This window comes from Diabrotica virgifera, chromosome 3 (assembly GCF_917563875.1).
Source record: "Diabrotica virgifera virgifera chromosome 3, PGI_DIABVI_V3a".
Classification (NCBI taxonomy): domain Eukaryota; kingdom Metazoa; phylum Arthropoda; class Insecta; order Coleoptera; family Chrysomelidae; genus Diabrotica; species Diabrotica virgifera.
The window spans coordinates 245,980,484-245,997,861 of record NC_065445.1 but is presented as its reverse complement, the minus strand read 5'-3'; the positions used below and the strand labels follow the sequence as shown (position 1 = coordinate 245,997,861).

The following is a 17,378-nucleotide window of genomic DNA, read 5'->3' as shown; positions in this document are numbered from 1 at the left end:
ACCACATGTCGAAAGCCTCAAGACGATTTAGATCGATTTTATTTACAGCCCAGGACTCGATACCGTAAAGTAAGACCGAGAACACGTAGCAGCGAAGTTGGCGGATCCTCAATGCCAATTTTAGGTCTCTGTTGCATAACAACTTGGACACCCTTCTCAAAGCGGCTCTAGCCTGCTCTATCCTAGATCTAATTTCGCCGTGACTTTGTGCGCTACAATTTAATTGCTGTCCAAGGTAAACGATTTTATCAACTTGCTCAAGTTTGGGATCATTTACATATTATAGACGGTTTTATATGATGCTGTTTAGGTACTTATTACGAGTATTTGGTTCTCCGTATGTTCAGATCCAGACCTGTCTCCCTACAACTCTCAACGACACTATCAAGTAGTTTTTGCAGATCTTCTTGAGTAGAAGCTAGGAGTACTGTATCGTCCACATATCGCAAATTATTGATGACTTCACCATTGATAAGTATTCCTTCTTATTTTTCAGAAAGTACTTTTCTGAAAATTCTTTCGGAGTAAACGTTGAAAAGCAGGGGTGACAAGAGGCATCCCTGCCGTATTCCTCTTTTAATATTAATATCCTGTGATTCCACACCATCTCCTAAAACTGATGTTGTTTAATTCCAATATAAATTTGCAATTATTCAAATTCAAATTACGAGGTGAATTGAAGTGACCACCGACTTAGCCGATGATATCCAATAGACGCCGTAGGCTGCGTATAGCGTGTATTGGAGACCACTACCTAAGACAAAATTTATGATATCGAGTCGCCAGCCTCACGACAATGTATCAATACAGATATATTAACAAAGCATTGAGCGAGTTGCCCACTTCAATTATCTAGGATGTTACATTAATCTAATCTAGGATGTTACATTACAAAATGCATTGCACATTCGCTATATTTGTGAACAAAATCCCGGTCGGACTCCTCTTAATATTTCGAAAGTGTTTATTAAAAGACCTTTATTACCCAATACGGATTTCTGCTTATTGGTTCCAATACAATTATTTTATTATTCTCATACCTTTATCGTCAATGTACCGATTTTCTCTCATCGTTATAAAAGTGGATCATGCCCAATGACGTAGCCAGGGGTGGGGGGTTTCGTTTAACACCATACCCCCCCCCCCCCCAGAGACTCTATAGTAGTTTTAACCCTCCTTAGGATCATCCTGGTTACGCCGCTGATCATGCCTAACATTATCAAACGCTTTTTGATAATCACTACTACTACTACTATCGGTTTACAGCTTTCTCCGATGCCATTCGACTCCTAAATTCCGCCATTCTTCTCTGCTTAACTATAAACCTGGAGGGATTTCTCTTTCCTTTAGTCCTTTTTCAATTTCCTCCCTCCAGTTTCTTCTCGGCCTTTCATTTTTCCTTCTTTCTTGTGGTGTTGTCATCAATTATTGTATGTGGTACTCCCAACATTTCATGATTATCCCGTGATAATCAATGAAGTGTATAAAATCCATGGACGTATCTATGGTTTTTAACACTTCATTGATTATCACGGGATAATCATGAAATTTTGGGAGTCACACATACAATAATTGATGACATAAAGACAAAACAGCTAATATGGTACGGCCATGTACAGAGAATGTCAGATGACAGGATCCCTAAACAGATTTTGGCGTGAACACCACAAGGAAGAAGGAAAAGGGAAAGGCCGAGAAGAAACTGGAGGGAGGGAATTGAAAAAGGACTAAAGGAAAGAGAAATCCCTCCAGGTTTATAGTTAAGCAGAGAAGAATGGCGGAATTTAGGAGTCGAATGGCATCGGAGAAAGCTGTAAACCGATAGTAGTAGTAGTGATTATCGAAAAGCGTTTGATAATGTTAGGCATGATCAGCGGCGTAACCAGGATGATCCTAAGGAGGGTTAAAACTACTATAGGGTCTCTGGGGGGGGGGGGGTATGGTGTTAAACGAAACCCCCACCCCTGGCTAAGTCATTGGGCATGATCTTTATTTATACGTCCATGATAAAAATATTAAACCTTTTATCAAAGCAGTTTTATGCAATCAAATTTAAATAAATTACTGCTTCTCTAGTCCAAGCATTTTAATAAATCCGAACTGTATAACCCCAATTATATCGCATTCTTTGGTACATCTTTGAATGGATTACCCTCAGAAATGCCTTGAGAGCGGGACTCATCAAACTTATTAGACTGTAGTCTTTCGAAAATTCGAGAGTTGGTTTCTTGTTCTCTTTCACCAAAATGAAAGGGGGTTAGTATGTCAGCATCTTATCAGCACTGATGATGATCTGTAATCAGATCGAAAATTAGTTCTGCTTTTGTGATGTAGCTCTTTTTAGGGAATTTTAATAAATATACCTTTTAGAAAGGATTTTACATATTTTTTTATTTTTAGAGTTATGATTAATTGCGAATTGCGACTGATTATCGTCCTTATTTTGATTATATAGGTACTACCCCAGGCTGTGGGTGAAAAATAGGTCGATTTCAGGATATAATTCAGGAATTTTTGAAACCTATCAGGTGTTGTAAAGGACGATGCCAGGAATAACTTCTACTAAAATGTAACCAAAAATATTGTGCTTTTTTTTATTTGCAATTTTTAAAGATTTTTAATTTTGCAGCTTAGGATATTGATTTTAGAGAAAAACTTTTTAATAGAAAGTTGTAGCAAATTTAAAAACCTACAATTTGAGCTATGGTAAGTTTAATTTCGTTTATTGGTTATTGCAAAACAGCCTGCGGAATGTCCAAAATGGCCGTTTTTTACAATTGCATTATTTATTGTACAAATCATTTTTTTTATATTTTTTAAAGCTTTAAAATGAAGATCTTTCAATTCCAAACATAAAAAAAGTAAAGCCAGATTAACGAATTTGTTGCTTAGATATTATAAATTGTTTATCCCAAGAGGTCAAATGTCGAAGGCTATAACTTTTTGAAAAAAAATCGTAGAGAGTTGGTGAAACATCCAGTCTCCTTCTAAAGAGTTATATTTTAATATTCTGATGTAAATAATTGCGTAAATCATTTTTAAACCTCTAATTTTTGGGTTTGAAAATAAGGGGGCAAATTTCGTTATAAACATTTAGAGCTGAAGCGACCCTGTACATCCTATGAATTTTTAACTTACGATTATTGTTGCTAAAGATTTAACGAAGATTTATAAAAAAATAAAAAATATCTACGACCAACTGAAGCCGAGATAATTTTTGGGTTTGAAAATAAGGGGGCAAATTTCGTTATAAACATTTAGAGCTAAAGCGGCCCTGTGCATCCTATGAGTTTCTAACTTACAGATTAAAGTTGCTGAAGACGAAACGAAGATTTATAAAAAAATAAAAATTTTCTAAATCCAACTGAAGCCGAGATAATTGTTTTTTTTCTTAAGTCGTAGTGCATTTATTTATAACAATTAAGAAATTTTTTTGCAGTCGTTGACTAAAGAAAGACTTATATTATCTTAAAATAAAAATTATTATAAAATATATTTACATTTAATTATTAAAAATTATTTTTAAAATCGGTGCTTTTGCGAACGGCCGCATTTTGCAAATCGCCCGGCTCGCTTCAAATCCGCGAGCTCGGAAAAATTTTACGTAACTTGTATTAAATTTTGACAGAAAATGTATAATACAGACTACCATAATACAGAAAAGGCACTACCATTTAAGAAAAAAAAACAATTATGTCGGCTTCCGTTGGTTGTAGAAAATTTTTATTTTTTTTATAAATATTCGTTTCGTCTTCAGCAACTTTAATCTGTAAGTTAAAAACTCATAGGATGTACAGGGCCGCTTCAGTTCTAAATGTTTATAACGAAATTTGCCCCCTTATTTTAAAACCCAAAAATTATCTCGGCTTTAGTTGGTCGTAGATTTTTTTATTTTCTTAAAAATTTGCGTTTCGGCTTCAGCAACAATAATCTATAAGTTAAAAACTCATAGGATGTACAGGGCCGCTTCAGCTCTAATTGTTTATAACCAAATTTGCCCCCTTATTTTCAAACCCAAAAATTAGAGGTTTAAAAATATTTTACGCATTTATTTACATCAGAATATGAAAATATAACTCTTTAGAAGGAGATTGGATGTTTCACTAACTCACTACGATTTTTTTTCAAAAAGTTATAGCCTTCGACATTTGACCTCTTGAGATAAACAATTTATAATATCTAAGCAACAAATTCGTTAATCTGGCTTTACTTTTTTTATGTTTGGAATTGAAAGATCTCCATTTTAAAGCTTTAAAAATATAAAAAAATGATTTGTACAATAAATAATGCAATTGTAAAAAACGGCCATTTTGGACCTTTCGCAGGCTGTTTTGAAATAACCAATAAACGAAATTAAAGTTACTATAGCTCAAATTGTAGGTTTTTAATTTACTACAACTTTCTATTAAAAAGTTTCTCTCTAAAATCAATATCCTAAGCTGCAAAATTAAAAATCTTTAAAAATTGCAAATTTAACAAATGAAAATCGCAATAAAAAAAAGCGCACAATATTTTTGGTTACATTTTAGTAGAAGTTATTCCTGACATCGTCCTTTACAACACCTGATAGGTTTCAAAAATTCCTGAATTATATCACGTTTTTTACCCACAGCCTGGGGTATACCCCTAAGATAATTTTTATATTGAGTTTTTATTTTTTTAGTTTGTACTAAAAAGCTTAAATATTAAATGAACAAAAATACATTAAAGTCATGTTTTTATTTTGATTCTACATTTTGCTGGATCCGCGCTGGATGCAGCTAGATTCAGGCAAATCTTGCAAAAATCCAGCTGGACTGAAAATGCTGCTGGATTGCAATCCCTATCTGTTTGTTTACTTTATTAGCAACTCAAATATGAACTGTTTAATCTTGATAATATTATATGTATAATAACTAATGGCTAGTGGCCCATTTTATATAGAGGTATTTATAGAAAAAGACAATGAGAGTAGAATATAATCAATATGAATGATAAAATATTCATGAAAATCTTTAACCTAGTTTAATATTAACCTAATTACAAAACTTATCAAGAAAATATCATTGATATTTTAGGATCCAATATCGTTTCCTTGTACTTTAACGACCCGGATAGAATAAAATTGTATAAACTTCTATTAAACTTTTTTTAAATACCAGCACAATGAATATTGAACTACTTAGAGACAAAGTATATACCTACAAGTTAAGGCAGTTTGCAAATAAATAAATCAGTTGCATAATAATTGAAAAATTGGCATTGCTGTTCTTACTTTTAGTTCTACACCACTATCTAGTTTGTCATCTCCTCTGCCATGTAAGATTTCTTTGCTTTACGACCTGATAACAGGACTAATACTCAATGAACTATCTGAAGAAGCAATAAAGCTCCTAATGTACATATACAATGCTGTCCTAAGAGTGTGCTACTTCCCCTTCCAATGGAAGGTAGCACAAATTATTCTAATTCATAAACCCAACAAAGACACAACCCAACCTTCATCCTATAGTCCTATTAGCCGTCTGCCTTTACTCTCCAAAGTGTTTGAAAGGCTTCTCCTGAAAAGAATAGACACTGGCATTACAGAAAAAGAACCTAATACCTCATTACCAATTCGGATTTCGATAACAACATGGCACAATGGAACAGGTTCATAGGGTTGTCAGAACCGCAAGAGATGCACTCGAGAACAAAAAATATTGTACAGCAGCATTCCTGGATGTCTCCCAAGCCTTCGATAAGGTATGGCATAAAGGTCTAATATCAAAACTTAAAAGACAACTGCCTCATCCAATCTGCATGCTCCTACAATCATACCTCACCGGCAGATCGTATCCGATAAAACTAGGGGAGGCCCTCACTACTCTACATCCCATCCACTCTGGCGTACCCCAAGGAAGTATCCTTGAACCCACACTGTACCTTCTGTTCACAGCAGATATACCAACCTCAGATCGTACAACAATTGCAACATCCTGATGACACTGTCCTAATGGCATGCTACGAAAATCCGACCCTAGCTTCTCAGATACTACAAAGTCACTTAAATTAAATATACTTGAAATATGGTTTAAACTGTGGAGAGCCAAATTAATAGCTCCAAGTCAATACACATTACGTTTACACTAAGGAAGGGGATCAATCCAGCTGTAACCTTTAACAACACACCACTGCCAATAAGAAGTGACGTCAAATACTTGGGGATTTACCTAGACAGAAGCATAATTTGGAACAAACGACTGCAACTGGGACTCGTATACAGTGGCGTAGCGTAGTGGGGGCCAATAATAAAAATATTTTGTAAATATTTGAACCATTTTATATTTTTATCGCAACTACAAATTCGGACCGATTGAAAGGAGCACGGAATTTTTCATTACTTATTTTTTGACAAATTCGGGAATTTCCTTTTCTTTGAATGATATTTTGTAGCGACTGGCACCAACGTCTATACTGACTTGTGGGAATTCCTAGTTTATGACTAACAATCAGCAGAACTTTTTTCGGTACTTTAGAACGTTCCAATTCTGTTTTTTTTTTTTTCTCATCGACACATCGTTGGGAAGTTCTGATAGCAGCTACAGGCAAGAGAAGGATTCAAGACACGCGGTGGAGTGCTAGAGGCCATGCCGTAAATGTGACATGGCATTATTACAAAGACATTTTCGTCACTTTGGAAAAACTGACAGGCAGATGAAAGCTTAAACACTAGGACAGATTCAGGTGCTTTACTAGTTTCGATGCAGTCATTTTCCTTTCTTTGTTTTTTAGGCCTGGGGCAACCAGTGCTACATGAAGTGAATGATGCACAAAAATATTTACAAACAAGGGGACTTGACATAAGATTGTGTGCGCAGAAAGTAAATGCTTTGCAGATGATATTGGCAGAAAACAGAGAGAAATGGGCAAATGGCGCTGTAGGTTATGCAAAAATATGTACGAAGAACTTGGAATTACCATAAAACCTCGGAGGCGCATAACAAGAAAGCTTATTTTCGATGACGGAAAAATGAGTTGAGACGAAAGCTGCTTTCTTCGTTAGATAGAGTTATTGTAGAAATTCGTGAGCATTTTCAACAGCAACAAAATTTAACGGATAAGTTTGTTTATCTAATTATTAAATCCAGATAACTTGAATGTAATCTAGACTACGCACCTGACGAAATTGACGAGCAGGGTTTCAAGCTGGAAAAACTTCGACTGCGGACTTTCGTTGCTGCTACAGACAACGAAATTGATTAATGCAGACTCACTTGAATTATTTAAATTTATTGTTGAATCCAAGCTGGAAGATACTCTGCCCAATATTTTAGTAATGTTCCGAATATTTGTCACAGTTGCTATAAGCAATGCCAGCTGTAAGAGGAGTTTTTCAAAATTGAAAATGATTAAAAATTATTTAAGATCGACAATGAGTACTCAACTAACTAATTTGGTTATTGCGGTAGACATTGATGGTGCAATAAAAGACTTTGCTCTTAAAAAAAAGTAGACGTATAAATTTTAAATTGAAGACGGAAGGTTTGTTTTTAATTCTAGCAAATACTCATATTATTTTTCAATAAAAGTAAAAATTTAACATTATAGTAGTATCGTTCTAGTTCTAATTAAAAATTGATTTTATTTAATTTTGTCGATCGTCAAGGTGTACCTAATCGTAAGTGATAGGTACCTAAGTTATATCAATGTATCTAATTGGTTAAAGTAAAAGAATTTTTGTATTAATAAACGTGATTGTAAAACTTAAGCTTTTTTATTTAAAATCCAACCTGTAGGAATAATACAAAATATTGTGACTATTCTCGCCGAAAAGTTCTCTATAATTAATGTATGTAATGTTATAAAATAAATCAAAATACCTAAATAAGAGGGCGGCAAAATCGTCTTCCGCCCCCGGCGGCCGACACTCACGTTACGCCACTGCTCGTATATAAAAACATGTACTGGTTCATGAATTAAAAATCACGCCTAAGTCTAGACAATAAACTGCTGATCTACAAATGTGCACTGAAACCCATCTGGAAGTATGGCATCCGAATCGGGGGAACTGCCAGTGAAACAAATTTACTCAAGATACAGCGCTTTCAATTAAAAGTTCTAAGGCAACTGTGCCAAGCTCCTTGGTACATTTCCAACGATAATATACATAGGGATCTCGAAGTCCAAACCGTCAAAGAAGAAATTATTTCTCTGTGCTCCAAGTACCACAATAGACTACAGGTTCTCCAAACATATTAGTCACCAATCTCCTGACACCCCTACAGAACAGAAGACTAAAAAGAACAGACCCTCTTGACCTAAACACTAGAAACTAATTAGTTATTCCAACTTATTACTATTGTAGTATTCAAATTAATTAAATTAATTATTAATAACTTAATAACTGTAATAATTAATTATTAATAACTGTATTAATTCAATTATTATTGTATTCTTTTAGGTATTCACCACTGGATGAATACTGACTGTGTCACTTTCTTAACACTCATCCTCAGTAATATAGAGGCACAATTCAAAAAAGTAGATTTTGTAGTAGTAAAATGATGAAGTAGATGATGAATAAAAGTAGTAATTATGATATTACTTCCTCGGACAGTTCAATTATTATTTGTTGGGTTGGGAGGACATTCTGGAATATTAGGAAATAAAGAAGTCGACAAATTAGTTAAATATGAAGCTTTAACCAATCGAAACATAAACAACATACTTCTACCAGTAACCGATATAGATAATATCAGTAAAAACCATTGCAAACAAAATTGGCAACGTGTATATTACCAAAGTACAACGGGAATAAATTTTAAAAATTGTCAACCACTAATTCCCAATGAGAGATGGTTTAAATATGAATCGAATAGGTTATTTATAAAAACAATAAACAGAATGAGATCAAATCACGCACTAACCCCAGCATACAAACACAGCATAGGCATCAGTGATAACTAGTGTGACCAACTAGCCCGAAAAATCCGGGACATGGCCCGAATTACGAAGTTGTGTCCCGGCGTCCCGGACAAGGCTTCCGGGCCATCCGAATTTTTAACTTTTTGGTAAAAATCTATATTTTCGTTTTTATTCTAAGAATTTACATCAAATTAAATTGTTAAGACGAAAAAAAAAATTTTATCGTGGTATAGTCGGGTCCATAGATATTTCGCCCGTCGGCAAATTCAAACAGATAACATTTGTATTGTTATGAAATTCGAGTAACCGATGTCCCTTTTGTTAAGGCACACGCCGGTATTTTTACAACCGGGTTAATCATTGTAAATCAATCAGTTTAACACTTGAAAATGTATACTTGGGCATTAGTACAGTTAAAACTGTTAGACGATTATATTTAGATGAAATATTAAGCAATAGAATTGAAACTTTTTTCTACTTTTAAGGACAAAAAAGCAAGTTCATTAGCGGAACGTGAATTCAAAATTATTCTGCAGATTATATTTGAAGCAATATTTGATTAAAACATCTCATTTTTGGTGGTAAAAATATATTAAATACATATATTAATTTGTCTGGACTAAAGGTGGTAAAAGATGGTCTGGAGTTATATTTTTGTTTGAATTTGCCGACGGGCGATAGATAGATGGTGTCAACATTATAAATTTTAATAGTTCTATGAAAGAAAACGAAAACTGTGGATTTTTTTTACTTGTCTGTTTTAATTATCGTCTTCCGAAAAGACCATTCAAAAACAATAATAATTCATGTCACAATGAATCATACCTAGGCACGCATGCCGCATCGAACGATGTAATGTAATGATTGCTGATGCATCTTTTTCTTCGGTTTTGTCAACCACTTTAAGTAGATTTTTAACTCTTGAGTTCGTTCGCGAAATATGATTAATTTCCAAATCGTTGCATGCTTTGAGCCAAATTCAAATCTGCTGCGTTGCAATATGATTTTTTTATCTAAACATTTATTTTATTGTCAGTACAGTAATCAGTTTGAATCCGAAAATCGATTAGTGACCATCTCGGAATTATTGTTTTTGACCTGACTTTTTCATTCCAATATATTATTGTTGTTAATATGAATATGGAACCAACACAAGAAAGTAAAAACAGAAAACGATATTGGACTTTCAATAAAATATTGGAAGAAGAATTTCTATTTTTGAAAAAAAAAGTAACTCTAACAGTGACATGAAGTGTGATACTTGTGGATCGGAATTTTCGATCGCCCACAGTGGTAGAGCGGATATACTAAGTCACATCAAAAGTGAAAAACACCGAAGAGGTATCTGCTCCGCGTCCAGCAGCAAAAAATTGACTCAATTTTTCAAGCCAACAGCTTCATCGAGCATTGATTTAGAGACAGCAGCTCGGGAAGGTGTTTGGGCGTATCATTTGGTTAAGCTCATCAAAAATATCATTGTCAACATAAAAATGTTAAATAACCAATAAAATGATGATATTAGAGTCCTATATTTAAAAAAATAACAAATGACCCGATTTTCATTCAAAAGTCCCGGATTTTAGGTATTTTTTTCAGCATTGTCCCGGATTCGACTGAATTGGAGTTGGTCACACTAGTGATAACCCATATTGCGCCTGTGGTAGAATTGGAGATCTACATAAGGTGGCATATGAGGTGCCCCCTGAAATGTACCAAAGGAGACTAGCACAGAAGATACACCTGAAACAAAAAGATGACATCGAAGATATAAACGCGAGCTGGGAGAAAATTAAAAACAATATTGAAGAGGCAGCAACAGGAGCTCTAGGGAAACGCAAAGTCATACTGAACAAAAGAAACAACAACAATACACCATGGTTCAGAAAAGAAATAAAAGAGAAATGTAAAGAGAAGCGAGAGGCCTACATGAAGTATAAAACATCAAACACTCCAGAATTCAAAGACACCTATAGAAGAATATGAAATGAAACAAAGCAATTGATAAGTAAGAAGAACAAAAAATGAACACTGGGAACAGTTTACAAAAAGGATGGAAAGCGACTTCTACGGAACACAAAAACAAATGGAGAATGGCAGAATTGAAGGAATACAATTACATACCAGCAAACGAATGGGAAAGATACTTGACGGAACTGTTTAAAGGAAAGGAAAATAATCAAAACAATAACCTACCTGAATTAAGACACGAAATAGAAATCAGTTTTCAGGAAGTAGAGATAGACACAAATTCACTCAAAAATAGAAATCCACCAGGACCAGACGGAATAACCAACAAGCTTTAAAATACGGAGGAGAAAGTATAACCCTAGAGATGACATAACTTATACAAAAACTAATATTGCATTGCAAGATACCAGACGCATGGAGAAACAGCATAATGATACCAATGTTCAAGAAAGGAGACAAAGAAGACCTCAACAATTATAGAGGTATAAATCTACTGAACACCGCACTTAAGCTAACCACAAAAGTCCTAACCAACAAAATCAATAAACTAACAACTTTATCAGATGAACAACAAGGATTCAGATCTGGAAGATCCTGCGTAGACGCCGTATTTGTACTGAGACAAATCACAGAAAAGGCCACTGAATACAATAAACCAGCATATCTATGTTTTATAGACCTGATAAAGGCTTTCGATTGCATCCAAGTCGAAGACTTCTTACATTTACTGTATAGAAGAAACATACCAATCAGTATGATTGAGTTTGATTTTGGGGCGGGTGAGTCGAGTGTTTTCTATCAAAAAAGAAATTTTAATGACATTACTATAAATAAATTTATTAATGACATCTCAAGTGAGGATTGGAATCAAATATATGGTATCCTAGATACAAATATTGCTTTTAATACCTTTTTTAATATTTTTATGTATCATTTTAACATTAATTTTCCTATTATAAATAAAAAGTCCAAATTAAATAGTAATAAATGGGTTAATAATGAGGTGAGACAATCAAGTTGCCAATTAAAAAATTTGCATGCATTATCTAGGGCATTTCCAGAGTTGCGTGATTATTATAGACATAAAAAAAGAGAGCATCAAAAGCTTCTAAATTTAACCAAAAAATGCCATTACCAAAATATAATAAGCACCTCAGATAATCCTTCTAAAAGTGCTTGGAAAATTATATCTGATTTTTCAAAAGGTAAAAAAAATGAGAGTAACATAACACTTTCAAACGGGGATAACTTAATTACAGATTTATTAGAAATAGCCAATAAATTTAACCTATTTTGCTCCATTGGATGCAATTGCGACAATTCAAAACAAACCTGATAATACATATCCTTGTAACAACATTGTTTTGGATGTCCACTTTCTTCTACATCCGTACACTACAATAGAATTAAACAAATTATTAAACCAAAAACTAAAAAACTAAAAATCTCAGGGCTTTGATGAAATCCCTGGGTTTTTAATAAAAAAGGTTGTTTCGTTTATAATATCGCCATTAACATATTTAGTTAATTTATCATTTTCAAATGGCAATTTTCCAGATTGTATAAAAACGGGAAAGGTGTTACCAATTCATAAAAAAGGTGACCCAAAACAAGTAAATAATTACCGCCCAATAACAATTTCTTCGGTATTTTCAAAAATTTTTGAGTACAGTTATTTACAAAGACTTAACTCATTTTTACAGATGAATAAAGTGATTGTTAGTAACCAACATGGTTTCCAGTCCAAAAAATTTACCCATACAGCAATGCATTCCTTTTATGATACTCTCGCATCTTTAATAGATACTGGAGAGAGTCCTGTTGGGATATTTTGTGATCTTAGCAGGGCTTTCGACTGTGTCAATCACGAAATTTTATTATATAAATTAAAAAATATCGGCATTCAAGGACGTGCGTTAAATTGGTTAACATCATATTTAACTGCACGTCGTCAATACGTCAGCTTAACAGACAAAGGAAAATTATCAAATGCGACGCATAAATCCAACTATCTCGATATTGACATAGGTGTACCGCAAGGCTCAATTTTAGGACCTGTTCTCTTTCTTATTTATGTAAACGATGTTGTCTCGGTTAACTCGGATGGACATTTCACGATATTTGCAGACGACATAAATGTAATAGTCAATGGACCTGATACTTCTTTGAAGTCCAAATGTAACAGCTTACTATCAGATCTTTACAACTGGTTCTGTAATAATTATTTATTGTTGAACACCCAAAAAACTCTTTTCGCGCAGTTTCATAATAGGCAACGATGTATTAATCCAATTAACTTAAATATAAATAATAATGATATTGAACTTGTTTCATCATTAAAGTTCTTAGAACTTCATTTAGATGAATGTCTTAATTGGAGGAAACATTGTGATACGCTGGCCGCAAAGTTAAACTCAGTAACGTTTTTGTTTCGAAATTTAAAACAAGTATTAACGGAGAAACAATTAATAATGCTTTATTGTGCCCAAGCCGAATCTCGTTTGAGATACGGGATTTGTTTTTGGGGATCAAGTTTTTGGGTATCAATGAAGTCTTTTTTGCACAAAAAAGAATAATACGGACTATTGCTGGTAAATAATTACCGCCCAATAACAATTTCTTCGGTATTTTCAAAAATTTTTGAGTACAGTTATTTACAAAGACAACTCATTTTTACAGACGAATAAAGTGATTGTTAGTAACCAACATGGTTTCCAGTCCAAGAAATTTACCCATACAGGAATGCATTCCTTTTATGATACTCTCGCATCTTTAATAGATACTGGAGAGAGTCCTGTTGGGATATTTTGTGATCTTAGCAGGGCTTTCGACTGTGTCAATCACGAAATTTTATTATATAAATTAAAAAATATCGGCATTCAAGGACGTGCGTTAAATTGGTTAACATCATATTTAACTGCACGTCGTCAATACGTCAGCTTAACAAACAAAGGAAAATTATCAAATGCGACGCATAAATCCAACTATCTCGATACTGACATAGGTGTACCGCAAGGCTCAATTTTAGGACCTGTTCTCTTTCTTATTTATGTAAACGATGTTGTCTCGGTTAACTCGGATGGACATTTCACGATATTTGCAGACGACATAAATGTAATAGTCAATGGACCTGATACTTCTTTGAAGTCCAAATGTAACAGCTTACTGTCAGATCTTTACAACTGGTTCTGTAATAATTATTCATTGTTGAACACCCAAAAAACTCTTTTCGCGCAGTTTCATAATAGGCAACGATGTATTAATCCAATTAACTTAAGTATAAATAATAATGATATTGAACTTGTTTCATCATTAAAGTTCTTAGGACTTCATTTAGATGAATGTCTTAATTGGAGGAAACATTGTGATACGCTGGCCGCAAAGTTAAACTCAGTAACATTTTTGTTTCGAAATTTAAAACAAGTATTAACGGAGAAACAATTAATAATGCTTTATTGTGCCCAAGCCGAATCTCGTTTGAGATACGAGATTTGTTTTTGGGGATCAAGTTTTTGGGTATCAATGAAGTCTTTTTTGCACAAAAAAGAATAATACGGACTATTGCTGGTATCCCTCATAAAACAAGTTGTAGGCAGTACTTTCAAAATTTCAAGATATTGCCACTGGCCTGTATTTATATCCTGGAGACTTGTATATATATATTTAATAACCTCGAAAATTTTAAAACCAATGGGCAAATACATAACATGAATACTAGATATAAAGATACCTTGCGTGCCCCAATGTGTAGGGGAAATATATATTGCAGGTCCCCGGGTATAATGGGACAAAGACTCTATAATAGATTACCAGCGCATATAAAATTGTGTACGAGCCTGACAAGCTTTAAACTAAATTTAAAGGAATTTCTGATGACACACACTTTTTATTCGGTTGAAGAATTTCTTCAATTTTAAATGTATTTTCATTGTTTGTTTGTGTAGTGAAATGGTTTATTTGTTTGTTATATTTACTTAATGTATTACTTTTGACTAATTCTATACAGACTCTGTCTGTCTAAAAGAAAATAAAGTATTTATTTATTTATTATACAAACCATTAATAACATCTACATTCATAATCGAATACAGGCAAAGATAAATGGAAAACTAACGCAGTTTATACCAGTACAAAGCGGAGTCAGACAAGGTGACTCGTTAAGCCCACTGCTCTTTAATATAATAATGGACGAAATAATAGAAGCAGTACGTAAAGGCCATGGTTACAGAATGGGGAACAAAAAAATCCAAATATTATATTATGCAGACGACGCCGCATTAATCGCCGAGACAGAAGAGGATCTCCAAAGATTTACTAACACACATCTTCATTACAACAGCCAAAAAATACAATATGATAATATCAGCAGAAAAAAACCAAATATAGATACCCACCACGATGTAAAATCGAAATTTATGGGAAAATAATAAAGCAGGAAGCAAGGTTTAGATATCTGGGAATAGATGTAACCTGTTACGGAGATATTGAAGAGGAAGTACGACAACAAAGCTTAAAATCAGGCAAAGCGGCGGTATCTCTTAATGACACAAGTTGGAAGAACAAACACCTAAAACAAGACACAAAAGCAAGAATATATAAAGCAGCAATTAGACCTATATTGACATACACGGCGGAGACAAGGCCTGGCACATCTAAAACGAGAAGACTACTAGAAACAACAGAGATGAAAATACTCCGACGAATATCAGGGAAAAGTCTGTTGGATAGGGAGAGAAACGAAAACATAAGAAGATCATGCAATGTAGAAGACATAAATGGATGGGTGACAAAACGGAAAAAGGAGTGGAACGAACACAGTAGAATGGCAGAGGATAGGATAATACGAATGGCACGAGATGAGTCACCAAATGGACGAAGGAGTATTGGCAGACCAAGAAAAAGATGTTGCGATAACTTAAACAATTTAGAAGGCTAATATTTAAGAAGAAACAGGCTTTAAAGCCTACATACTAGAAGGAAGAAGAAGAAGAAGAAGACAAACAGGTAATTATTGATCAATAGTGATAAAAATATTGTTTGATTACTATTTTATTTAGGTATTATATTCTCATATAACTCATGAATTTAAATACAAACTTACCATTAGATATGTTGTTTTCATTTTCAATAAAATGCGCGCTCACTTCTTTGCCGTTGCGTTCCATTTTATGTAACTTTGACTTAACATTTGAAAATACCATAGGTGAAGACGATACACAAAAATCACTGACACATATATGTTCTAGTAATTTCAAAACCAAAGTACTTAAATGTATATTATAATAAATATAGATGTTAAAATCTGTATAGAAAATAAGTTTTATGTGCAAGAAACAGCAATTACTACACTCTACGATCTTTATCCCTATCTTAGTATTTATTATATGAAAAGTTTTTCACCGATATTTTAAAACAGAGCAATCGAAAAAATAGTAATTTAAGAAAACCATGAAGTCATATTAGAGAAAACCTACAAAAACTAAAAAATGTTGCGAAAAGTGTTGCTTTGTTTACTGCAGAGTATAGTTAGTATATTATGTTTAGAATAGGGCTTTTCATCGATTGTCATTTGTTTCGAGCTTCTGTCATGTGTCAGATAATATTAATATATCCACGTCATACGTCTTTGGTTTGTATCATTGGCATATACCAATAACGTACGACGTAGATATATTAATATTATGTGACACATGACAGAAGCTCGAAACAAATGACTGTGAATGAAAAGCCCTATTGTATGAAACATATTTTCATTATTTATTATCTTTAGTTCAAAATATGTTTATTTTGAGCTTTCAATCAGTACACCATTTATTATGGCATACTGTGATTTTGTCCCTTAGAAGTTTCTTTCTCTAATATGATGTTACTCTAATTTGAATCTAAGACTAAAATTGTGTCTTCATTATTTGTATCCACATTCAAATTCAAAAGGTAGAAAGGTCTGTGCTTATGTGACGATTACTGCTCTAATGATAACGAACCCAGTCCAGAATTTGAAATCAGGAGAAGAGTTAGGCAGGGATGTATTAGGTCTCCATTAGTCTTTAATGTATATAGTGAAGCCATTTTTGAAGAAGCATTACTATCTCAAAGTGAAGGAATAGAAATTAACGGAAGATCTGTTAACAACATAAGATATGAACATGACACCGTGATTATGGCAAGATCTGCTGAACAACTCCAATTACTACTAAACAAAACAAACAGTTGCTGTGAAGAATATGGACTAAAAATGAATATAAAAAGACTAAATACATGATAATAACTAGGTAAACAAACATACAAACAATCATACATTTGAGAAATGTACCGATAGAATGGGTTGATAGATACAAATACCTAGGAACCTGGATTTATGAGAAAAATGATCAAACAACAGAAGTAAGGACCGGAATAGAAATAGCAAAAAATGCGTTTGTGAAAATGAAAACAATTCTCTGCAACAAAGACCTAAGATTAGAATTGAGAGTAAGAGCTTTGAGATGCTACGTATTCTCGATGCTGCAATATGGACTTGAAGC

General features: G+C 33.6%; 1 protein-coding gene across 1 annotated transcript in view; it reads right to left on the bottom strand.

Moving 5' to 3' along the window:
- LOC126881645 (anoctamin-4) overlaps positions 1–16,149 on the bottom strand; it is a 122,146-nt gene extending 105,997 nt beyond the window's left edge. The window contains exon 1 of the mRNA XM_050646018.1: positions 15,956–16,149. Coding sequence (XP_050501975.1) covers positions 15,956–16,055 — 100 coding nt within the window. The 5' untranslated portion in view covers positions 16,056–16,149. The remainder of the gene's footprint in view (positions 1–15,955) is intronic.
- Positions 16,150–17,378: the final 1,229 nt, after the last annotated feature.